Raw genomic sequence first — 26,475 nt, 5'->3', positions numbered from 1 at the left:
GTGATACATAACATATAGTAAAGTAGAGCACAATATCTACAGTTCATGAGTGAATGTCATTTCACATTACTGTGTTTCCAAGCAGCAAAGATGCACCAGGTGCCATAAATCTAATATCATCATCACTGTCCACAAGTGCCACCGAGAGTCCACAGCCCAGGACACAGGCTGGACCTGGGAAGATCACCGTCATCAGAGACCAAGGGTGAGACACGGGACACCAGTATATATGCACCGGGACTTCGAGAGAAACCTAATGGATTCTTCTGTCCTTCCTTTTTTTCTCAGTCTCTATTCTGTTTTTCTTTCTTTCATTTCTTTTTCCCTGTCTCATTTCACTGTCTTATTTTCTCTCTTTTTTTTCTTTCTTTTTTTTTCTTAGTCTCTTTGGTCTCAGTTTTTCTTTTTTCAGTATTTTTTCTCTCAATTTTTATTTCTTTTCTTTTTTTTAATCTCTTTTCTCTTTTTCTTTCTTTCTCTCTTTTCTTTCCTTCTCTATACTTTCTTTCTCTGTTTTCTTTCTTTCCCCCTTCTTTCTGTCTTTCTTTGTTTCTCAGTCTCCCTTCTCTCAGTTTTTATTTCTTCTTTCTTTTTTCTCAGTTATTTTCTGTTTTCTATGTTTTTTCTTTTTCTCTGTTTTTCCTTTTCTCTCTTTTCTTTCTTTTTCTTCTTTCTTTATCCTTCCTTTTTTCTCTCTTTTTTCTCTCTTTCTTTCTTTCTTTTCAGTCTCAGTCTCTGTTTTTCTATCTTTTCTTTTTTCTCTGTCTCTTTTCCCTGTTTTTCTTTCTTCCTCCCTCCTTTCTTTCTCCCTCTTTTCTTTCTTCAACCTTTCTTTGTTCCTCCTTTCTTTCTTTCTTTTTTTTTCTCAGTCTCCGATATCTGAGTTTTTTTTTCTTTTTCTTCTCAGTCTCTTTTCTTTCAGTTTTTCTATCTTTTCTTTCTTTTTTTCCTGTCTATTTTCTCTGTTTTTTCTTTATTTATTTCATTTCTTTCTTTCTCTTCTTTGTTTTACTTCTTTCTTTCTATTCTCTTTCTTTCTTTCTTTCTTTCTCTTTCTTTCTTTCTTTCTTTCTTTCTTTCTCACAATGTCTCCTCTTACATTATAGTGATGCAGATAACAGCAGAGGAACCAGCAGATCGACTGAGACAACCACCACTACTACTACGTCACGTGCCAAAATCACCATAGAGACTATAGAGAGGTGAGAGACTACAGATCCCAGCAGATCACAGGTCTCCTGGTGGTGGGAACATGCCAACAATGTGCAGAAACATCTTGTAAGACTTGAGAAGCTTTTGGGGAACGTCCTAATTTGCTCTTCTCAGTGTTCTGCTTCTGGTCTTGTATAAGATTCCCAATGTTAGTGCCAGATTACAGAGTTCCTGTATAACTAAATGCTGCTTCATAGAAAAGTCCCTGTATTTTAGTCCTAACTAGTGAGAATCTATGTAATAATGATTTGTTGTGTTATATTTTCAGCATATCTCCCAAACCTGCACCCAGAATGGAAACAAAACCAAAAGAAGCGCCAGCAGCTACTACAAGGTAGGGTTCTCCATCTCGCTGTAAATTGTCTAATTAGAGGGAGACGCTCAGCATGTCTTTATACATGTATTTGGAAGTAGTGGCATGGCTGTGTAGTCGCTTGTCCGCCAATAATAATGATACCTTTTCATATTTTCATCTTGTAGTGATAACAAGCAGGATCTGATCTCCTGGTCTGATCTGGATCAAAGTACAAACACCAGGTAGGTTCTAATGTGAATCGTTATATGGAGGGAGATTATGTCCCTCCAGAGAAGTTATCCCTCTGCGCTCTACCTAGTGGGAACTAATACCTGCTCCCTCCTCATCCTTGACCAATGTCTTGAATTCTTACTTGTACATGTTGCCCTCCGCAAGGAGAAACGATACTTCTTGGATCCCGGTCAGACGCCTCTCACTCAGCCAAACCAGATCTCCACTTTGCACTGACGAGGGGCAGTACCCCGAAACACAGAGTCTGCAAATTGAGGTTCTGGTTTGGCTATTATCCTAAGTCATGTGACAAGGCTCGTTAAAGAGTCACTAGAGTTCTAGTCCTCTTCCTCTCTGAAGAGACAATTTGCATACTTGTGCTAGAGTAACTTGATTCATTCATACTTTTGATTATCTTCTCGTCCTACTAGATGGCAGTAGTGAGGTGTCACATTTCCCTGTTGTCCCTGTGAGTGATCAGTACTGAGGACTTTCTTGAGCAAGTCAGGTGCATGTGTAATAGTCACCCTCGAGGCTCGCCATTATGCAAATTCCGCTCTACATTTCCAAGAAACTTAGTTTCATAACTTCTCCTCCCAGTTTGTTCTTCTCTTTACTATTTTGTCATGAAAAGTAAAAAAAAAAAAAAAAAAAGCGCTTGGTTTGGACGAGCCATACTATTGACCCGCTTGTGAAGGTTTGGCGATATTTCGCAGTCGCCTATTTAGGATGTGCAAGAGGCACGATAATCGATGCACTGATTTGCCCCATTTCCTGTATAGAATATCTCAACCCCAGATGAAGGAACATTTCGCTGGTTCTATTGACACTACTAATTAACGATCCTTGGACTTGTGGTGCTTCAAGTCATTTCATTGTGTCAAATAAGACATTTTCCAATCCGTACAGGAGGAATCCTCACGGAACTTCAAGCTCTTTTATTGTGTTTTCAAATCAGAGTCGGATTCTTCATCAGTTTTTTTTAATTGATGGCATTTTTTTTTCAAATTCAAAAACCGCATTTTTTGACACAATAAAAGAAACTTGATGTACTAGAAGTTTCAGAATTGTTAAATGGCAGCGGCAAAAGTGTCCACAAATTATTCTACCCATTCAAGGTTATTCTAGGCATCTTCTCGTTCCATGCTCTTGTGAACTCAGTTCTACGTGTCCGCGATTTCTTAGTGAAGATATACAGTGGGGCAAAAAAGTATTTAGTCAGTCAGCAATAGTGCAAGTTCCACCACTTAAAAAGATGAGAGGCGTCTGTAATTTACATCGTAGGTAGACCTCAACTATGGGAGACAAACTGAGAAAAAAAAATCCAGAAAATCACATTGTCTGTTTTTTTATCATTTTTTTTGCATATTATGGTGGAAAATAAGTATTTGGTCAGAAACAAACAATCAAGATTTCTGGCTCTCACAGACCTGTAACTTCTTCTTTAAGAGTCTCCTCTTTCCTCCACTCATTACCTGTAGTAATGGCACCTGTTTAAACTTGTTATCAGTATAAAAAGACACCTGTGCACACCCTCAAACAGTCTGACTCCAAACTCCACTATGGTGAAGACCAAAGAGCTGTCAAAGGACACCAGAAACAAAATTGTAGCCCTGCACCAGGCTGGGAAGACTGAATCTGCAATAGCCAACCAGCTTGGAGTGAAGAAATCAACAGTGAGAGCAATAATTAGAAAATGGAAGACATTCAAGACCACTGATAATCTCCTTCGATCTGGGGCTCCACGCAAAATCCCACCCCGTGGGGTCAGAATGATCACAAGAACGGTGAGCAAAAATTCCAGAACCACGTGGGGGGACCTAGTGAATGAACTGCAGAGAGCTGGGACCAATGTAACAAGGCCTACCATAAGTAACACACTACGCCACCATGGACTCAGATCCTGCAGTGCCAGACGTGTCCCACTGCTTAAGCCAGTACATGTCCGGGCCCGTCTGAAGTTTGCTAGAGAGCATTTGGATGATCCAGAGGAGTTTTGGGAGAATGTCCTATGGTCTGATGAAACCAAACTGGAACTGTTTGGTAGAAACACAACTTGTCGTGTTTGGAGGAAAAAGAATACTGAGTTGCATCCATCAAACACCATACCTACTGTAAAGCATGGTGGTGGAAACATCATGCTTTGGGGCTGTTTCTCTGCAAAGGTGCCAGGACGACTGATCTGGGTACATGAAAGAATGAATGGGGCCATGTATCGTGAGATTTTGAGTGCAAACCTCCTTCCATCAGCAAGGGCATTGAAGATGAAACGTGGCTGGGTCTTTCAACATGACAATGATCCAAAGCACACCGCCAGGGCAACGAAGTAGTGGCTTCGTAAGAAGCATTTCAAGGTCCTGGAGTGGCCTAGCCAGTCTCCAGATCTCAACCCTATAGAAAACCTTTGGAGGGAGTTGAAAGTCCGTGTTGCCAAGCGAAAAGCCCAAAACATCACTGCTCTAGAGGAGATCTGCACGGAGGAATGGGCCAACATACCAACAACAGTGTGTGGCAACCTTGTGAAGACTTACAGAAAACGTTTGACCTCTGTCATTGCCAACAAAGGATATATTACAAAGTATTGAGATGAAATTTTGTTTCTGACCAAATACTTATTTTCCACCATAATATGCAAATAAAATGTTAAAAAAACAGACAATGTGATTTTCTGGATTTTTTTTTCTCAGTTTGTCTCCCATAGTTGAGGTCTACCTACGATGTAAATTACAGACGCCTCTCATCTTTTTAAGTGGTGGAACTTGCACTATTGCTGACTGACTAAATACTTTTTTGCCCCACTGTATATGCGGGACGGGAAGAAGAAATAAAAATACATATAATTAATTAAAAATTTTATAAACCTATTTTTTAATTAAAGGGGTTGTCCATTACTATATTTTATTTTACAGCGCTACATAAAAAATAAAGATTATTAATAATAATAAAAAAAAAAAATGATCTAGTGTACCACTGACTGTGACCTCCGCTCGTTTTCCCGCTTCCTTTTCAGGTGGGAGATAAAACATTACCGCTGCTGGCAGTCAGTGGTCGTTGATTGTTTGCAGTGGTGTCATTCCATTCGAGTCTTTTGCTTGGACAAGAAAGTCACCGCTGCAGCCTGTCAGTGGTCACTCATTGGCTAGAATGGTCATATGACTTCCCTCACTGGAAAAATAAGCGAGGCGACAAAGCTTACAAATATTGATGTAAAATACTGAACGTGTGAATAATCTATATATATAATTGCCTAAGGGTTTTTCCGTCTGTCTGTCTGTCCTGGAAATCCTGCGTCTCTGATTGGTCGAGGCCGCCAGGCCTCGACCAATCAGTGACGGGCACAGTATCGACGTCGAAATCCCGCGCCGCTGATTAATCAGCGACGGGCACAGCGACGATGATGTCATAAAGGATGTAGACATCCCGCGTTTCTGATTCAGCTACAGGCACAGTGTCGACGTAGATGTTATAATGGTTGCCATGGCGATGATGATGTCATAAAGGTTGCCTCGACCAATCAGCGACGGGCAGTCTGCCGCGAATTCTGGAATCGTCATTGTCCATATACTACGGGGACATGCATATTCTAGAATACCCGATGCGTTAGAATCGGGCCACAATCTAGTCTAATCTAATATATAATTGCCTAGAATACTACTTCCTGCAATTTGTGCCAACTTCCTGTCCGGAGCTAATGTCCGGAGCTAATGTCCGGAGCTAATGTCCGGAGATAAGTGACGTCAACAGTGTCCAGTGTCTGATTGGTTGCCGCCTGCTGCGAGCGACCAATCAGAAACGTGCCGTACTGTGACACACTCCGCCCACCATTTTGGTGTGATTTTTGAATTTTTACCTCACAGCAAGTTTCTACTGCGTGGAGGCGGGCCCAGTGACGTTGCTCTTCAAGCTCCTGCCGAATTTCGTCAAAAAAATGATAATACCATTTACCAAAACTATATATATTTAGTTGTGAAGTGGTTCAGTGACATTTTCACACCAATTTTGAACTTTTGTTTGGTGTTTTCTCCATATACTGCCTATTATTCACTGACTGTTATACTGAGAGACTGCCGTTTATTAACCTCTTCTTTGCCACATTGGGTATATTGCTCTATTATTTGCCACATAAGGACATTGTCCATTATTGCCCAGCAATTTCTTAAATAACAAGAATTGTCAAGAGCTGGTAAGTGCAGCCATTTTTTGTTCTTTCTTACTATTATTTATTAATTGTATTATTCTTACATTTGAATAAATAAAGTATATATGGATTCTAGACTCCCGATTCTTTAGAATCGGGCTGCCATCTAGTATATATATAATTGTCTAAGGGTTTTTCCGTCTGTCTGTCTGTCCTGGAAATCCCGCGTCTCTGATTGGTCGAGGCCGCCAGGCCTCGACCAATCAGCGACGGGCACAGCATGGCGATGATGATGTCATAAAGGTTGCCTCGACCAATCAGCGACGGGCACAGTCTGCCGCGAATTCACCTCGACCAATCAGCGACGGGCACAGTAATCTTTATTTAATAATCTTTATTTCGACGTAGATGTCATAATGGTTGCCATGGCGATGATGATGTCAAAGGTTGCCTCGACCAATCAGCGACGGGCACAGTCTGCCGCGAATTCTGGAATCATCATTGTCCATATACTACGGGGACATGCATATTCTAGAATACCCGATGCGTTAGAATCGGGCCACAATCTAGTGGGGAATAATGAACTCACTGCAGATTCTGAAATCCACACCATGAACAGAAAAGCTGCAGATTGGATCTATTGAGTTATGGCTGGACTAAACCCTAGCCAATCAGCAGCAGAAATCTAAGGTTCCCCTTCATCATTTCTTTTTTTTAATCTTTTTTTTTGTCTTGATGTTTTTTGCTCCAAATTCCACAAAACAACATGCAAAGTGTGTATTTCTCCTTTGCCTCATTGGGGGACACAGGACCATGGGTTATGCTGCTGTCACTAGGAGGCTGACACTAAGCTGAGACAAAAAAAGGTTAGCTCCTCCCCTGCAGTATACACCCTCATGCTGGCTTCCAGAGACCCAGTTCAAGCTTAGTGTCCGTAGGAGGCACACTGATTTTTAACCTCACGGATTTTTTCCTTTTAATCTATTCCGGACGAAGGGGGCGACGGATTCTTCTAAGGTCCGATCTCCCCCGAACCAGCAACAGGCGAGCACGGGAGTTTCACCTCACCGTATCCTCTCCTGCGACGTGGGAGCCACTGCCTGAGCTGACCTTTTTTGGGCGACGGTTTTTTCCCTAAAAGGGCGCCGTTCTCCCCTCTTTATACAGACGAGCACTGGTGTTTAACCTCCAGTATCCTCCTCTGCAGCCAGGCTTTTTGTATTGCCGGACTTCTGCCCTGTCCACCAGGTTCACCCTCGGCTGTACAGAGGCCCCTTTCCCCGTGGAGTCCGTCCAGACCACACTGCATCACCAATGCTCTGCGTGACTCAGGTGGTGGACGGTTCCTCTCCACCCCCCCCCCCCCCCCCGTCGGGGGCTGGTGGATAGAGGCTTCCCAACCCCTGCACCGTCCCTATTCCAAGGCACCCTCTCACCTCTATCGGGGTAAGTGTCTCGTGGGGGGATGGGGGGGGGGGTCGCCGGCGGTCCGGAGGGCTCCTCTTATTTAGCGGCACATCGGCAGGCTGAGACCGCTCATTCCCCCATTTTTTCTCGGCTCTTGCAGCCACGCGCCGGGCCGAGGCCGCAAATTTAGCCCCCGGCTTCGGCCCAGCCGCTGGTCGCCGCCGATAGGCTCCGCCCACTCCTGCGCGTCATCAGCGGCGCCGCCTCCCGGTCCTGGCGCTTCTCGCAGCCACCGAGATCTCTCTCCTGATCTCGACGGCCATCTTGGTCCCTCACAGCGCCGCAGCTCCAGCCTGTCGCATCTCCTGTGTGTCACAGCGTCCACGTGCAGCCAGTTTTCTCTTCAGAGGGGAATTCTTCACAGTTTCGTCTTCTCAGGACAGCGGGACACAGGACCGGGGTAAGGAGACATCGTTAGCTCTCCTCTGCAGCGCCGCCCTCTGCTCCCCAGGCTCGGTCATAGTTTATAGACCCTGTGGTTTTCTTGCATTAGAATCATGTCGCAGTCAAGGTCTAAAAAATCCTCTAAGGTGCATACGACCTTTTTCTCTGCGTGTACCACCTGCCAAGCCCCACTTCCTAGGCCTCAAAGTTCTCCCCTCTGCTCTGCCTGCGATGCTCCATGTGCCCAGGAGCCCTCCACCGCCACTGACTCTGGAGTACCTACTCCTCCCCCGTGGGTCGCTTCACTTTCGCAGTCCGTGGATTTTTTAGCAAAAAAAAAAAAGGGAAGAAGCCAGCACTGCTTATGGTCAGAACGCAATAACTGAAGTGCAATTGCACATAAATTCTAACTGTATTTCAAATATGAGACATTTAGCAAACAATTGATCAATTCTTTGAGCTACCCCGCCACTTCACGGCAATCTCATAATGGGGCAGTCCTAATCTTCGTATTTTATTTACGTTGTGCCATTATGGCTTCCTGAATGTATAAAAAAAAAAGGACCACATTAAATGCGAACTGTACCTGGAGCATTTTCAGAATCACTCCCTTGGTGCCAGGAAAGGCAAGCGCAGGTAAAGGCCGATCAGGTCCAGTGCGGACATTTCAGATCTGGCTTCCACACTGCCAAACCCGCACCAAAGATGAAGGGTGAGACAGGCTGAAACACAGGTGCACAATTAACTTGAGCCTGAGGCGGGGCAGGGCTGCTGTGTGTGTGCACAGCAGCCTATCAATCACAGTGAACACAGAAAGAATGGCGCACATAACCCAGCGTGCGCGGCAACAGTGGTGGTCAGCCACATACCAATGCAAAGCAAAAAAAAAAAGGGAAGAAGCCAGCACTGCTTATGGTCAGAACGCAATAACTGAAGTGCAATTGCACATAAATTCTAACTGTATTTCAAATATGAGACATTTAGCAAACAATTGATCAATTCTTTGAGCTACCCCGCCACTTCACGGCAATCTCATAATGGGGCAGTCCTAATCTTCGTATTTTATTTACGTTGTGCCATTATGGCTTCCTGAATGTATAAAAAAAAAAAAAAAAAAAAAAAGGACCACATTAAATGCGAACTGTACCTGGAGCATTTTCAGAATCACTCCCTTGGTGCCAGGAAAGGCAAGCGCAGGTAAAGGCCGATCAGGTCCAGTGCGGACTTTTTAGCCAACGCCATCAAATCCATTCAAAATCCTCCCGGAGAACGGGGTAATCCGTTAGAGGTGTCAAGAGATCCCTCCATAGCAGGGGAATCGTCGGTCAGCAGGGGCCGCTCTCTCCACAAAGAAGCACGGTCATCCCGAAAACGAATCCGCACTACCTCTCCTGAGCGCTCACCTCGCCACTCAGACTCTGGCAGCTCCACCTCTCGCTCACCCTCTTTGGGGGCTCACAGCGTTCACAACTCTGAACACGAGTCCGAGGTATCATTGGACCCGGAGGCTCCGGAGTTCAGAGCTACGGTTGACTCCCTCATTGTAGCAGTCAATCACGCACTTAAGGTGGATGACGACTCTAATTCCGCTCCGGAACACGCGGTCTCTTTTACCAGAACCAAACGTTCCCACAAATCTTTTGCCTCTCATCCAGCCTTCCTGGATATAGTCGGGCGTCACAGGGAGCGCCCAGACAAGCGTTTCACGGGTAAGAAGGACCTGGTATCCAAGTATCCCTTCTCAGCTGATCTCGTGAAAGACTGGACGGATCCCCCTATTGTAGACCCGCCGGTCTCGCGCCTGGCTTCTAAAACGCTTCTTTCAGTCCCAGATGGCGCTTCAATTAAGAGCCCCACTGAACGCCAGCTAGACTCTCTAGCTCGGTCAGTGTATGAAGCCTCTGGCTCTTCCCTGTCCCCCTCCTTCGCCGCGGCTTGGGTGACCAAGGCAATGGTTTCCTGGGCGGATGCTCTAGCGAAATCCATTAATGAGCAGGACCTCCCGTCTGAGATGGCAGACCTAGCTAAGCAGTTAGCCATGGCCAGTGATTACGTGATGTTCGCATCCCTCGACGCGGCGAATTGCGCAGCATCTGCGGCTTCCAACGCCATCGCTATCAGAAGGGCTCTTTGGCTCAGAGAGTGGCGCGCAGATTCCTCCTCTAAAAAATCTCTGATCTCCCTTCCTTTTCAAAGCGGGCGTCTTTTCGGCGAAAAGCTTGACCAGCTTATTTCTGACGCCACAGGGGAAAAAGAGCAAGTTCCTTCCCCAACAGAGGCCTAAGGCGGCTTTCCAGCGCCAGCCTTACTTTCGCTTTCGGCCTTTTCGTACCAGCCCAGCCTGGTCCAGTCCCTCCGGTCTTCCCAGATCAGACCGTTCCGCTCGCACAGACAGAGACGCTCGTCCCTCCTTCAGGCCGAATCCTTCCTGGCGCGGGAAACCGAGGCAGCCCAGAACCCGAGGTTCCAGACCTCCCAGATTTCCGTCTCAATGACTCGGGAACGGCGCCAGTCGATACCATCAGAGTAGGTGGACGCCTACTCCTTTTTCAGCAAACCTGGCTCTCCGTCGTTCACGACGAATGGGTCAGGGATCTGGTATCGTCTGGCTACAAAATAGAGTTCTCCTCTCCTCCTCCAACTCGGTTCTTCCCCTCTCGTCTCCCCAGCTCGGCAGCTCAGTCTCGCGCCCTTCTTTGCGCCATTCACTCCCTCCGCCAGAGCGGGGTCATTGTCCCGGTCCCGGAACACGAGAGGTTCAAAGGTTTCTACTCAAACCTCTTCGTCGTGCCAAAGAAGGACGGAAAAGTGCGTCCCATTTTGGATCTGAAGCTCCTGAACAAGTGCGTAAGAGTCCGGCACTTCAGGATGGAATCGCTCAGATCGGTCATCTCTTCGATGGAAAGAGGGGAATTTCTGGCCTCGATAGACATCAAGGATGCCTATCTTCACATCCCGATTTTCCCGCCTCATCAGAGGTTCCTCCGCTTTGCCGTCCTGGAGGATCACTTCCAGTTCACGGCCTTACCCTTCGGTCTCGCCACGGCGCCCAGGGTATTTACCAAGGTCATGGCGGCTGTCATGGCCATCCTTCATTCTCGAGGAGTCGTCGTGTTACCTTACTTAGACGATCTCCTCATAAAGGGCCCGTCTTTTCAAGCCTGCGAGTCAAGCGTCCACATTACCCTGGATTCTCTTTCGCGCCTGGGTTGGTTGATCAACTTGGACAAGTCCTCTCCCGTTCCTGCCCATCGGATCTCCTTTCTGGGAATGATCCTGGACACTTCGAGGGGGCTGGTCTTACTTCCTCGGTCCAAGGCCCAAGCGCTCCGCCAGGGAGCCCATACGCTCTGCCATCCTCGTCCGCAAACCATTCGGTTCGCCATGAAGATCCTGGGAAGGATGGTTGCAGCAATCGAAGCGGTTCCTTTTGCTCAACTCCATCTCCGTCCCTTGCAACAGGCTTTGCTGGACAACTGGGACAGGAGTCTCTCATCTCTCGACCGCTCTTGTCCCCTGTCCCCGCGGGTCAGACAATCTCTCGTATGGTGGACCCTGGGCCCATCTCTTCTCCAGGGGAAGTCCTTCCTCCCGATCCGCTGGTTAGTGGTAACCACCGACGCCAGTCTTCTTGGCTGGGGGCGGTGTTCCTCCACCACTCTGCCCAGGGCCGCTGGACAGTTCGGGAATCCAAACTCCCCATCAATATCCTGGAGATTCGTGCTATCAGACTTGCTCTGAGTCGCTTTCACGCCCTGCTTGCGGGTCACCCAGTACGAGTCCAATCGGACAACGTCACGGCGGTGGCTTACATCAACCACCAGGGGGGTACCCGCAGCAGGGCGGCGATGCAGGAAGTCTCCCTCATCCTTCGTTGGGCCGAAACCAACCATTCCATCATCTCTGCGGTGCACATTCCGGGAGTCGAGAACTGGGCGGCGGACTTCCTGAGCCGCCAGGGCCTTGCCTCGGGGGAGTGGGAACTCCACCCAGAGGTCTTTCACCAGATCTGTCTTCGCTGGGGGACCCCGGACGTGGATCTGATGGCGTCCAGATTGAACGCCAAAGTCCACCACTTCATTGCATGTTCTCGGGATCCCCAGGCCATAGGAGTGGACGCGCTGATTTCTCCGTGGCATCAATTTCAGCTCCCATACGTGTTCCCTCCCCTTCCCTTACTGCCGAAGGTGATCCGAAAGATCAAGATGGAGGGAGTTCCGGTCATCCTGGTCGCCCCAGACTGGCCTCGTCACGCTTGGTACGCGGAGCTCGTTCAGCTCGTAGCCGACGTTCCCTTGCGGTTGCCAGACCGCCCAGACCTGCTTCGCCAAGGACCGATCTACCATCAGAGCTCAGGGGCCCTACGTTTAACGGCGTGGCTGTTGAAACCTGGATTCTAACTCGTGCCGGTTTCTCTCAGCAGGTCATTCCCACCATGTTAAGTGCTCGCAAGGCGTCTTCCGCCTCCATCTACCACCGCGTCTGGAAAATCTTCTTCTCATGGTGCAGGCTCCGAGGGCACCCTCCGCTCGTTTTCTCTATCCCTTGCATCTTGAATTTCCTTCAGTCTGGTCTGGACTCCAGTTTGGCCCTGAGTTCCCTCAAAGGTCAGATTTCAGCGTTATCCGTGCTTTTCCAGCGTAGGATCGCCACCAACCTTCAGGTCAAGACTTTCATCCAGGGAGTCTCCCATGTGGTTCCTCCCTACAGGATGCCGCTAGAGACCTGGGATCTCAACTTGGTCCTGGGGGTTCTTCAGGAACCTCCGTTCGAACCCCTTCAAGACGTTCCGCTCTCTGTCCTCTCTTGGAAGGTTGCCTTCCTGGTAGCGGTGACGTCCATCAGAAGGGTTTCAGAGCTCGCCGCTTTATCCTGCCGGGCTCCTTTCCTTGCCTTTCATCAGGACAAGGTAGTTCTACGCCCTTCTCCGGCGTTTCTTCCGAAGGTGGTCTCATCTTTCCACCTTAATGAGGACATCATTCTTCCCTCCTTTTGCCCGCAGCCCAAACATAGGGTCGAGAAGGCTCTCCATACTCTGGACGTGGTACGGGCCCTCAGGAGGTACATTTCCAGAATAGCTCATTTCAGAAAATCGGACGCCCTTTTCGTGCTCCCGGAGGGTCACAGAAAGGGTTTGGCTGTGTTTAAATCCACGATAGCCAGATGGATCCGATCTGCTATCCAGGAATCCTATCGGGTCAGGGGCAGTCCTATCCCGGCGGGGATTAGAGCTCACTCCACTCGGTCGATGGGTGCTTCCTGGGCCATCCGGCACCAGGCAACAGCGGAGCAGGTTTGCAAGGCCGCAACGTGGTCCAGCCTGCATACTTTCACAGAGCATTACAATGTTCACATTCACTCCTCTGCGGACGCGGCCCTTGGCAGGCGTATTCTGCAAGCGGCCGTTGCGCATTTGTAGTCAGATGGTACACGGAGTTATTTGGTTGTATTGTTTCCCACCCAGGGACTGCTTTGGGACGTCCCATGGTCCTGTGTCCCCCAATGAGGCGAAGGAGAAATAGGGATTTTTGTGTGTACTCACCGTAAAATCCTTTTCTCCGAGCCGCTCATTGGGGGACACAGCACCCACCCTGGTAGCCTTACGGCTCGTTACCTTTTTTAGTCTTTGACATGTTATACTCTAATGTTATTTGATATATGGTTGTTATTATCCTACTGCTTTTGCACTGAACTGGATCTCTGGAAGCCAGCATGAGGGTGTATACTGCAGGGGAGGAGCTAACCTTTTTTTGTCTCAGCTTAGTGTCAGCCTCCTAGTGACAGCAGCATAACCCATGGTCCTGTGTCCCCCAATGAGTGGCTCGGAGAAAAGGATTTTACGGTGAGTACACACAAAAATCCCTATATTTTGCCCAAAATGAAAAACTGCTTTTTAATTTTAAATTGAACTTTTTTATGACTTCCAGCCAAACAGGTGATAATGTCACTCCAGGGGTGAAACTGGGCTACATTTGCTCAAAAGTAAAAATAAATATACAGATGAATAAAAATACAATAAACTTTTTTTAAAAAAATACACAAATTAAAAGAAAGAATAAGACAAAATATAGACAAAAAAGACAGAAAAACAACAATGAATCGGCCCCTATGTTTCAGTTTGGGGTTTTGGATAATTAACTTTCTGAAGAATCCATGGTGCATGTGCTCGGACACGGTGTTATCCCTGCATGCGTTGAGACATGCAGCCACAGGAACTCAATTATATTTTTCGAGCATGCCAAAGTTATTCGGTTAGCACGCGAGCGTGCTCAGATATCACCTTATCCCAGCACATTTGCTCATCACTAATGGTGAATCCTCCTGGTGTAAATAATGACTAAGATCGATCACATATCACCATGGCTGCCATCAGTCCATTACTGCCCTTACTGTTGTATGGGGCCCAGTGATCAAGATCGGGCCCTCTCTTTTTTGCTCACTGGGCCCCAGCGGCAGAATTCTGCCAGTTCAATAACTGAACGTGCGTTCTCAGATGCACGTTCAGTTAAGATAGTTACTGCCATGCGGGAAAGCTTCCAGCACCGCAATAGTTAACAGCCGCCAGCCAGTCACAGGCCAGCACGCATGTCGCCAGCGTATGGAGGGAGAGCACGCTGCTGGACCAAAGCTAGGTAAGGAGAAACCTTTTATTTTTGGTAAAGCAGTCTCACTATTTCAGCATTATGGAGAGACATGGGGGCAGCATGTAGAGACATGGGGGTAGTATGGAGAGATATGGGGGCAATATTTAGAGACATGGGGGCAGTATGGAGAGATATGGGGGCACGATGGAGAGAGATGAGAGCAGAATGGAGAGACATGAGGTCAGGAAAGGGAGAAAACATGGGGCAAGGAAAGGGAGAACATATGGGGTCAGGAATGACAGAATACATGGGGCCAGAAATGACAGAACATATGGGGCCATGAATGGGAGAACATATGGGCCAGGTATGAGAGTATGGGAAGAGAATGTGGGGCATTATCACTGTAGGGGCTGATATTACTGCTGAGATGTATTTTACTTTTGAGGATACTGTTTTCAGTGGGGGAGAGGTCCTTTTACTGTGCAGGGTGACACTGTCAATTTTTTCTGGTGTAGTGTAGAAGTTGGGCAAAAATTTTCTGCAGAGACGAGTTCTGGCTGGAAGCAGTGAAGGTGGTCTGTGCTGGATGAAGAAGAAAAGTAAAGATGAAGGAATTTCAACTAGTAACATCGCCAGTAAATCAGTGTGTTACCTGTACACTGAGATTATACGCTGTATGTTATATACAAAGCTCCTTTGTATAATGTCACCATTGATCACTGTATTACCTGTACATGAACATTACATACAGAGTTCCTGTGATTAATATCACTGGTGATCACTGTATTACTTGAACACTGACACTATACACTGTATACTATATACAGAGCTCCTGTATATAATGTCTAGTGATGAGCGAATATACTCGTTACTCGAGATTTCTCGAACATGCTCGGGGGTCCTCCGAGTATTTTTTAGTGCTCGGAGTTTTAGTTTTTAGCGCCACAGCTGAATGATTTACATCTGTTAGCCAGCATAAGTACATGTGGGGATTCCCTAGCAACCAGGCAACCCCCACATGTACTTATGCTGGCTATCAGATGTAAATCATTCAGCTGCGGCGCTAAAAAGTAAAACTCTGAGCATTAAAAAATACTCGGAGGACTCCCGAGCATGCTCGAGAAATCTCGAGTAACGAGTATATTCGCTCATCACTAATAATGTCACTAGTGATCACTGTATTACCTTTATACGGACACTATATACAGAGCTCCTGTGTATGTCACCGGTGATCACTGTATTACCTGTACACTAACACTGTATACTATATACAGAGCTCCTGGATATAATGATACTTATGGTAATATTGGTATTGTTTTTTTTTTATTAATGATCAGTATAGTAGTATTAATTCACTATGTGGTGGTAATATGTGGTCCGGTCATGGTGTGGCGGTATTTATCTCTTGCATGTGGTATTATTCGGTCACTATGTGGTGGTAATATGTGGTCTGGTCATGGTGTGGTGGTATTTATCTCTTGTATGTGGTATTATTCGGTCACTATGTGGTGGTAATATGTGGTCTGGTCATGGTGTGGTGGTATTTATTCCTTGTTTGTGGTATTATTGTTCATTTAAAAAAATATATGTGACACATTTCTTGAAAGAAAAATAAATACAAATATACCTAAAATAGTATTTTGTATATGTTAATAAATGTTTAATAGGTTTGAGTAGAGTATGACCTGGCCTAAAGGGTTTATTAAACAAAAGCTGCTCACTATGTACTGTATGTGATCCGGTGTTAGATGGGAACTGTTAATGTTTAATTAGTGAGGATGTGGTGCAGAAGTAGAGTTTTTCCAAGAGTGGACGGTGGGACTGCGGAAGGTTCAAGGGGTGGAGGCAGAGCTGGGGTGCAGCATGGGCAGAGTCTCAAGGGGGCCCGAAAATTTTGCCAGTATAGAGCCTTCAAATTTCTAGTGGCAGCTCTGCATATCACCCATAATAACTGCAACCATCCAGACTAAGCTGGCCAATTATTATGTCTATGATCAATATGATTTACACAGTCATATTTCACATTGTAAAGCCCAATCATACAAGGTTTGACTCGCTGTCATCCATCTAAATGTCTCTATGTCATCTAATACCAAGAGCTGTGCTAGACGTCTCATAGTAATTAACATACAATGTTCATTAGTTGGGCATCAATCGAAAGGAACAAACATGGTTCTCATGGTTTTTACTTATATGTATTGGGGCCTTTGGGACGTCTTCAATATTCAGCACCAGGTATAGAAAGTTAAAATCTTCCTTCTTCTGCACAAAGCAATTTCCTCTTTTTGGGAAGGCTCCCTTGTTGCATAATATATTTACTCAGCTTTATTCTGCAATCACCAAAGATGCAATCAAAACTGATACAGCTCATTACACAATGACGCATTATGTAAAGTGTCTTTATGGCTGTTTACTTTCCTGCGGTTTTCTTGTTATGTGGTCGGTAGTTTCTTTCTCATGAACATAAATATTCATTAAAGTCAGTACAATATGGGAAAACATTGCCAACATCAACACACTGCACAATGATATTATTCCCTGTGGTCTCCTTGACGTGAAATCAAAGACTTCAAAAACAAAGGTGACAGCTAGGTCTGAAATACTGCATTGAGCGATGAATGGAAGTATTAGAAGGGACTGGTCTTCTCACCAAGGACCTAACGCTGGGTTGAAGATGTTTAAAAACCTGTAAATAATCAGGTTAGGTTCTTGGCAAAAATCGTCCTACTAGAAAATCAGGCTCCTTGGACTATGTTACTAACAAATAATGGATTCCACTTCGAAAATCTGACATGTGACGATGAAATTGTACTGGTTCATGCCGACCTTCACATCTGAAAATGAGATGGATTTCCTCTTTCTAACTTTTTATGACTTTAGGAAGCCCAGGGCGAGACTCAGGTACAAAAACAAGGAACCAAAGAGAGCTAGATTGTCCAATCTATGGACACTATATGGCCCTGTTCCTCAAAGCTCTTACCCCAGTCAGAAATCATGGGACCCCATAGCAGAATTCCTAATTGACCCCTACTATTAATATTCAGTGGGCTCACAGAAAAGCATATCTCAAAATGTTTCAGCCTTTACAAAGTAATTTTCCTACTAATGAAGCCCTCATAAAGTATGATGCTAACAAACGTGCCCCAAAAATGCTGTACGATACCCCCACATGCACAGTATGACCTTACTGTATCCCACCTCAACTCCCCCTGCAAAGTATGATGACCCCAACCCAACATACTGTGACCCATATACAGCTCTCTATGCAGTACAATGGCCCCCACACCTCTACACACTGTACAAATGGCCCATGTTAGCCATCCATACAGTATAGTGGCCCCCACATAGCCCTCCAAATATTATAATGGTCCCCACATAGCCCTCCAAATGTTATAATAAGGCTACGTTCACATTAGCGTTGTGCGCCGCTGCGTCGGCGACGCAACGCACGCAAAAACGCACCAAAACGCACGCAAAAACGCTGCGTTTTGCGACGCATGTGTCGTTTTTTGCCGAAATTTGGACGCAAGAAAAATGCAGCTTGTTGCGTTTTCTTGGTCCGACGCTTGCGGCAAAAAAGACGCATGCGTCGCACAACGCAACAAACAAAAACGCATGCGTCCCCCATGTTAAATATAGGGGCGCATGACGCATGCGTTGCCGCTGCATCGCCCGACGCAAACCCGACGCAAACTAGCATAACGCTAGTGTGAACGTAGCCTTAGCCCCTACATAGCCTTCCATATGATATAATGGTCCTCACAGAGTCCTCCAAACATTATAATGGCCCCACATAGCCCTCCAAATATTATAATGGCCCCCACATAGCCCTCCAAATATTATTATAGCCCCACACAGCTTTCCATATAGTATAATGGACCTCACATTTCCTTCCATATAGTATATTGCACTTCGAATAGTCCTCCATATAGTATAATGTATTTTCCATAGTCCTCCATAACGCATATATTATTATATTGTAACGCACCCCCCATAGTCTTCCATATTATATAATGCAACCAATAATCTTCTGTAGAGTTTAACGCAACGCCCATAGTTCTCCTACAGTATACTTCACTCCCCATAGTCCTCCATATAGTATAATATACCCCTATAGTCCACCATACAGTATTCTAGCCACCACATTGAATTCACTGATTTAAAAAACAATACTCACCTCTCCTCGTTCCCCCACTGCTCCAGTCTCTGCAGCGAGTGTTCTGAAGCACCGCACATCTCAGTGCAGGGGGCTCCATGTAATCACGTCACTACATCTGCTGCACTGAGACGTCAGATGCCAAGGAAGAATGATGGAGGAGGGATCGTCATCTGACTCTCCCACCTCCATCATTACTTTCAAATGTATCGGCATCTAGGGCAGGGGCCCCCATAGAAGAAGAGTGTCCAGCTGCCATTGGTGATACTCCAGTGACGGCTAACATAGAAAAAACTCAGAAAAAATACATACCATGAGATACGGCCTTCCCAAAACCCTGTCTGATGACAAATGCACACTAAGCAGGATGCAGCAGGCCTCCACTGATAAAGGCTAGGGGCGGCACAGGTGCAAACTACTTGATAAAAACAGCCACCCCAACCAAACATTGCAGGGGTTGGCTGCCTAGCAGAAAAAATGCACATTGATATGACTCACATAGGACGCCAGTCACACTGATAGGTGCGGTGCACAGTGTCTGTATGCAACCTATTGATGACGCCCCTTGTATTAACAGGCGGGCTGCCCAGCACTATAATATGCAGCACACAGTGAAAGACGCCCCAGAAAAACCTAGCCAACATAAAGAGGCCTGGCCACATCCTGCAAAAAAGGATATGATAAAGTGCAAAAAAATGCATGCATATGATAAATGCATACACTATATGGGGTATTGGTTTAATATTTTGGCCAAAATAAAGTAAGCCCGCAACCCAACGGCAAGGGTCCCCATAATATTGCGGGTCCTACCACTAATACCAGTATACATGACAAGAGGCGGCACTCGCTATGCCAGAAATATTACTCTAGCAAGGACTGCAGTAGGATTTGTAGCCAGGAACACACAGAGGTGTACGCCACTCATCCTGATTCATGAAGATGCGTCATGAATCAGGAGCGCCTGACTCCAGCACATCTCCTCATGATAATCAAGGTGAACAACCATGTTCTTGTTCTATTAGGCCCTATAACTGTAATTGGGGCATGATGCATCTTTCCTCAGTGGCCATTAGAATTTTCTCACCTTGTCCAACACGCTTGTAAAACTTTACACACGACACATTCTTCTGAAGTGGAGAGGAATAAAAATTACATGAAAACATTCTGAGAGCTTTGGACATTGTACTCTGTGTGAGTAACCAATAAACACAAGTTAAATAAATGGATTATTAAAAGTCTGTCGTAAATCTTGCATTCATAACATACTTACCTTTCCTTGCTCCTGATTTATTTTTCTTCCTGGCAGTGCTGGCAGAAGAGTATGGCGGCACATATGCTTAGCCTAGTCAGGTTGGTGAACAGTATCGCAGGCTAAAGGTTGACCATGCAATCATAGCCCCTGGTTAGCAGACCAGTTCCAGGTCAATCAATGGCCCTATTGAACCTTTTAGGTCTTGTGTTTTGTACCCTGTGCCAGCTACCTAATAACTAATACTAAAACCACTAGTACTCTGCTACGTTTTTAGGCTACTGTATTACTGAAGGTACAAGACACTTGACTGAAGAGAGAAAATAGGCAGTTCAAAATCTCTCAATCTTTACCCAATTCACACCAATAGCTATGCACCTTTTTGGGCTTAGGGTTCTATTGCAGGCCTTAGATATAAGGTCTGCTTCCCAAATTATGCAAACCCTCTATGACTGTCTGTTGCCGGATCCCTTTGATCTCCATCAAAAAGTTGTTGTTTCTTGACTAGGATTAAACCATGGTTGTCCACTCTGGTTTGACCTCGGACTGTCTGACCGTTCTTTTGCCTAACTCCTCTAGACACTTCCCTGGATATCCCTGACTTCACTTCTTGGTTCTTTGTCTGTCCCTGCTAGTTTAGTTTATCCATTCAAGTTACTTCATCTGTCAGCGACTGCTCCGTGGACACAAACTGAGAATCACTGCCGTGAAGTCCAGATGTCTGTAAAGGGAGTAAAGTGTGAAAACCAAAGAACTCTTTAGTTGTGTAGCTGACACAAATGCTTCCTGCGGAAGCATGTTTTGGGCTGACGGTTTCATTGTAGCACCTCACCCAAAAGTATTTGCCAACTATGTGATCATGGATTATTTTCCAAAACTGAGGCAATCATGTTCTACAGATTTCATGTCTATGGCCAACTCTTATCTAACCGATATACAGAAGTTATGATGGCCGTACATATTAGATAAATGTTATACTAACCTGGTGGGATCTGTTAATTATCTAACGTTCATGACCTTGGAGGTCTCTCAACTTTACCAGACATCTTGGTAAAACAGGATCAGATAATCCTTGAAATCAAACATGTCCAATTCTTTGTTTTTTAAGAGATGTAAGTTATTCCCAGAGGGCTCTATTATCAGCACAGTCCTCTTTTCCTCTGGTAAACATAATCGAGCATTAATGTTTTTGGAGAGGTCAGGCGTTAAGGCTATCAGATGGCTTTTCAGCCTATAACCATCTTAGTTGTGTAGCCATCCTTAGATTTGGCTACCCGTCTCTATATGGACAGAGTTTAGACTTAGACCTGACTTATTTTTGTCTCAATGTTCGCAATAATTTTCTCATGATGGATGCCCCCATGGTTGTCCTTTTCAGTTTGGGCCGTGACTTTTCTGGTCATGTCCAAGGAGCCACATGTTCTATCATTCATTGGGTTCTTAAAACTTAGTGCCAACACCAAGGTTGAACTAGGTCCATCTATCTCTTTTATGGGGTCTGTTATTGGTCAATTTTCACATCTGTAAGGAACCATGGACAATCTCATGACTCGGACAGCTCTGAGTCTTCAGAAATACTTTTGAGATTTATAATAATATCCCCCTTACTCATCTTCTCTTCCTTTCATAAATGGATGTATTATAGAGTATCATTTACTCAAAAACAGCAGTCGCATACTCCTGGACCTACTGAATCACTGATCCTTTCCTGTTATTTTCCCTCGTGCTTAGCCCTTAACTATATTAATTTGCAGTGACACGAAGCACAAGTATGGTTGCAATCTAACAATGCCTAATTCATGCCATTGCACTGGTTGTGGGAGTAGAAAAGCACCTAGGTCACACCCTACGTACTGATATTTGACCCAAGGAGCATTGAAATAGTAAACTGGTTGAGTGAGAAGCGGTGGAGGTTACATTTGGCAGAAGTGGACGGAGCAGTGAGGTTGGCTCAGCTGAAGACGTGCAGTAAGTTTACAATCTAGGGGGTAAACTTTGGGTTGGAGGGGGTTTAAGGCTTAGATTGGAGGTACACTGTTTGGGGTGTTCAGATGGAACAGCAAATTCCACCTGGTTACGTTAGATTTGTGAACATCTACAGTGAGCAAGGCAGACGTTATAGTGATTGACAGAAGTGGTTGCATGAACTGTACAGCTGGGTAACGCTTAAAAGGCTTCTTTTATAAATGAGCACCGAAATGTTATGATTGGGTCAATTGTTGTGAACCTTAGGATTAGTAGGGGGCTGGCGGCTATATTTATTCGGCGACGGCTATAAGACTTCACATGCATGATATCTACTGTACATTGTTCTAAATTTACATGCAATGTCTACATGCATGGAAAATAAAACCAGCCTATAACTAAGTCCTCCAAGAAAAACACTCAGGGACTTAGGCTGTGTTCAGTAATCCCATTAAAGCGTACAACAGTCAGCCAGAAATGACTGATATCAGGAAATAGTGTTTTTTTTTTAACTGGACAGCAACTAAAGATAATATGGACATTATATTGTGTAGAGTTCATAATTGTGTCTACCTTCATGCTATTCCTGGTGTGGTTGGGCGAAACAATGTCCTTACTTGATTGATTTGTTCCATTGTATATTTTTAGGTAGTAGCTCCACCTGCATACACTTTCTATTGTGTAATAACACATTGTTGTATTTGAGAAACTTGATAATATATGTAAATTAGATTATATGTCAGGAACTACAAAAGATTAAAGGCAGAATTTGCCTATAACTAGGACCAGATTACATGGTACCCCAAGGGTCTGGATTAGTAGAGGGCTTATTGGACCAATCTTCTGCTCCACAGCAATACCGCAACCTAGTAGTGGTATATTATCTGAATTTATTGACACAGCTTGACAATAGGGGGCCCAGGCCCCTCGCAGTCCAGTCCTGCAATATAAGGCAACTACTTATGCAAAAAAAAACTAAATCCTCAAAATACAGGGGTGTAGCTTAGTAAGGAGTGGGGCTGACAATCACTATGCCTTGATCAGGATACTTAGCTACACGGCTCTACACAGATATGGAGCCTAGCTATGACCCTGTCCTTGGGACCGTTGGTCCTGCACCCATCTCACAAATTGGGCCCATCTCGTGCCACCGGGAACACACAGCTAGCACGGCTCTCTGCATTCACTTCTATGGAAGTTCCAAGAATTACAGAGCAATCATTCACCTATATGAGAGTTTACAAAATGCTTGACCATGCTTGTTTGGCTTTTGGATCCTCCATATATGCTAATATTAGAGAGTCACCTCTGTGGGGTCACCTCTCCATTCTTGTTGACTGATTCTCAAAAGAGGTGCAGGTCCTATACATTTTACTTGAACTTGTCAGACATCTTTGTAGAGAAGTAATAAATGTCGGAGTTAGGTATAACCCTCCAAATGTAATATTTAGCAAAATCAGACTCAGACATGGCACCTCCCAAACTCATGATATAGCTAAATGAAGAAGAATTATATATATATATATATAAATATATATATATATATATATATAACCAAAATAATTATTTTATAGTCTTTAGGAAAAATATCAAACCCATTAGTCACAGATGGTGATAAAAAAAAAATCAATGGGTGAGTCAGGGAAATTTTACTTTGTCCTTTGTCTTTGGAACAAAAGGAGAATAAGAATTGTAATTATTTAATTTCCTTGTTGTCTAATAGGATAGCAAAGGAACGAACCATCACCCCAACACCGGTGCCCCGTCAAGCCAACAAAGACAGGTGAGTGCATGAAACACTGAAACAGTGTTGCAGAAATCCTCCATTGAATACACAGGTTGGTTTTGCTATGAGAGGTTAGGACTTAACCCAAGATGATGAAGTTTCCATTGATTTTACCTACGCCAGACAGGGCAGAGTAGGGGGAGGCTCCTGCTGCAGGCAGTTGTCTTACAGCCAGGCTCAGGAGATACACAGGCTGAGTGGTCATGTGTATGGGAAATCGGGAGGAATAAGCTAATCATTCAACCAACTGCAGTGGAAGGTTGTATGAGCTCCTTTTTCTTCTTTTCATTAGTACAGAATACACTAATAGCTGGATTTAAGTTTTGATTCCTAAAAATACATAATGCTAAGACAGTTTTGTATGTTTCACTTTACGCTGTCAGTGAGAAGTCTGCAGGGGAACCTCCGCTCATTATTATCTCCCCAGAGCTGAACAGTAACAGGTATTATTACTAGTACTACATCTATTATTATAGGGTGCAATGAAAATATAACAAATTGGAGCAACTAGTTATTCTGATATAAATTTGTCATGGCCTAAAATGTAAAAAGTAATATTCCAAAGTAGTGGGTCTCACAACGAATCTCCAAAGGGCTGTTACTACAATCTAGAAAAAGTACCATAAATAAAGTGCAACATTCATGAGATCAATGGAAATATGATAAAGAACATAACATGGAGATATTTTAGCAAACTGTTTTCAAATGTTGCAATAAGAAAAATAGTATAATAGAAACATGCAAAATTAGAACAAAAAATAGAAATAATTAAATAATTTCTTCTCTATGAAGTGTCTATTTTAGACCTGCTGATCTCTGTACCAGGAATATCAATCGTTCCCCAAAAACAAAAGGGTCCAAGTTCAAAGTAGAGGACTGCACACCTTCATATTTAAATGATATATGCAATTGCAGCATCCTGTATTCCTGATTGGGGCCCTGGTCATTATAATAAATAGAACTTATGGAATATAACACAATACTGCATGCTACCATTTTAGCTAAATAATCCATTGACTCTTTGAAATCCATTTTATTTTCAATTGAATCATTAATGCGCATTTTCATTTCCAGAAGCAATCAGCCTTCAAAGCCTGGTTATATCAATTCTGTGGATGAGACAAAAGTTAGCGAGACCAGATACCGAGTTCCTGAGAGTCTTGATGAACCAGAATCCTATATCAGCAATAATCGGTAAGAAGCAGCAATGTTATAATTAAGCTGCAATGATTTTTTTTTTTTTAGATTTTTTTATTTTGTTATAGCACTTTCATCATTTTAAAAAACGCTTTTGTCATTGTTTAGATATTATTCAATCATACTTACTTTGGGTACCGCTATGGGGTCTGTCCCCTCTCTCAGGATTGCTCATCAATCACAGATCATTCTCAATAGCCATTCTAATTGTTACATAAGTAATATAATTTCCGAGGGCAACACAAATTATCATACTAATAGCTTAACGTGCTGAAGTATTGTAGTTGGCACAAAAACAGGTGGGATGAGCTAGCCAATTGCGGGACCCCAAATAATAAAAATCTGGGGACAGAGATAAAAAGTTAACTCCAACCTATAACTTATAGCTGAAAATATGGTACTCTCTTACTATATTTTCCCTTTTATAGTTAAATATGTATGATTTACTTGTTAACAGATCATCTTCTGGAAATAAAAGAGTGACTTTTTCATCCTCCGAGACAGAATTTGAGCGCCCTCGAACCCCAGAGCAGAGAAGTAACTCTCCAAGGTTATTACCACCACATTAACTACTGTATTATTATCAACCTAATGACTTAATAAATATGTATGTCCGTATGTATGATCACTTATTGTACTATGGCATCACACATGTCTAGCTGTAGACAACACGTTATACCATAATCTGTTAATTACAAGTAAGTAAGCTTAACATGGATTAACAGTATGAAACAATAATGTACTTTCCTCTTCTGCTCACAATAAAAGAGTAGATGTTAACACTTACTAGGGGCCAATGACAAGATCAGTTGACCACATTAATTAATAGATGACCCTGGTGTATTTTTTTATATATCTCAGTCCTATCACACGTCCTCGTGAAGCCACCACAGTCACCACAGAGTCCAGATACAGAGTTCCAGAACTTCTTGAAGACACAATGCTAGAAGCAGGTCCATCCAGGTAATTTACATCTCTTAATTTCTCGAAAATGTTTCCTAAAGCCATATGGTTTACCTTTTGGGTTATATTCACAAGTTATGAAGAGTACATTTCTCCATGTGGATATCAAGCTAGTAAGAAAAACAACAAGAACGTCCAATCTCTTGAAGCATGTGGTAACTTTTGACCACAGATACCCAACTGTTTGGTAGTTGCTTGTCCTCATCGGTACGGAGTAGGGATCCGTTTGACTGTATGTTCCAACACAAACTTACAGGAATGTCCTCGTACTGGTATGTAGGATTTTAGATGTGTCTAAAACTTTCACTAGATGTGACACCAGTAACGATGAAGTATTGATGGATGCAATAGTTGCATGTTTTTTCTGGTGAGATCTGTTTGCATAACTCCAGTGTAGTACATGAATAGTTTTTCTATTACCAGTTCATCGTTGGAATCTTATTAAACCAAAGCACTCATATGAGTCACCATTATACGGTTCATGGAAGGTCCCCATTGCTAAATTGAAATTTAACAACCCTATAGTTACCGCCCTCAATAATCTGCATTTAGGCTGAAGTTTACTTAGGGATATGTATATACCCAGGAAGGTAAAGACTTGTAAAACTCATACCAGAAGAGCGTCATCCCTCCACCATGCGGTCATCCATGTCCATGTCCCAAGTTGTGCTTTCAGTCCTTTTGCTGTATGAGATAAGTGAAATGTCACTCCTTCCTTACCTCAAATTTACAGATAGGAAAGTCAGAGAGTACACACAGCCCAAACAGATGTTCCCTCTTCTGATTGACTTTCCTACTGGTCGTAATGACAACAGTCAATAAGTCTGACCGGTCAGTGCTGCCTTCTC

General features: G+C 44.3%; 1 protein-coding gene across 18 annotated transcripts in view; it reads left to right on the top strand.

Moving 5' to 3' along the window:
* ZNF185 (zinc finger protein 185 with LIM domain) overlaps positions 1-26,475 on the top strand; it is a 140,314-nt gene that overhangs the window by 90,746 nt on the left and 23,093 nt on the right. For 9 of the 18 annotated variants that reach the window (XM_069746878.1, XM_069746868.1, XM_069746883.1 and 6 more), the window contains 9 exons: positions 83-205; positions 1,107-1,202; positions 1,481-1,546; positions 1,693-1,749; positions 23,405-23,464; positions 23,851-23,910; positions 24,542-24,661; positions 25,122-25,214; positions 25,526-25,627. In XM_069746878.1, the coding sequence (XP_069602979.1) occupies positions 83-205; positions 1,107-1,202; positions 1,481-1,546; positions 1,693-1,749; positions 23,405-23,464; positions 23,851-23,910; positions 24,542-24,661; positions 25,122-25,214; positions 25,526-25,627 (777 nt within the window). The remainder of the gene's footprint in view (positions 1-82; positions 206-1,106; positions 1,203-1,480; positions 1,547-1,692; positions 1,750-23,404; positions 23,465-23,850; positions 23,911-24,541; positions 24,662-25,121; positions 25,215-25,525; positions 25,628-26,475) is intronic. The other 9 variants (XM_069746876.1, XM_069746879.1, XM_069746875.1 and 6 more) reach the window with 3 other exon arrangements.

Source organism: Ranitomeya imitator, chromosome 2, assembly GCF_032444005.1.
Source record: "Ranitomeya imitator isolate aRanImi1 chromosome 2, aRanImi1.pri, whole genome shotgun sequence".
NCBI lineage: Eukaryota > Metazoa > Chordata > Amphibia > Anura > Dendrobatidae > Ranitomeya > Ranitomeya imitator.
The sequence above is the reverse complement of the archived record's forward strand: the minus strand, read 5'-3'. Positions and strand labels throughout refer to the sequence as shown.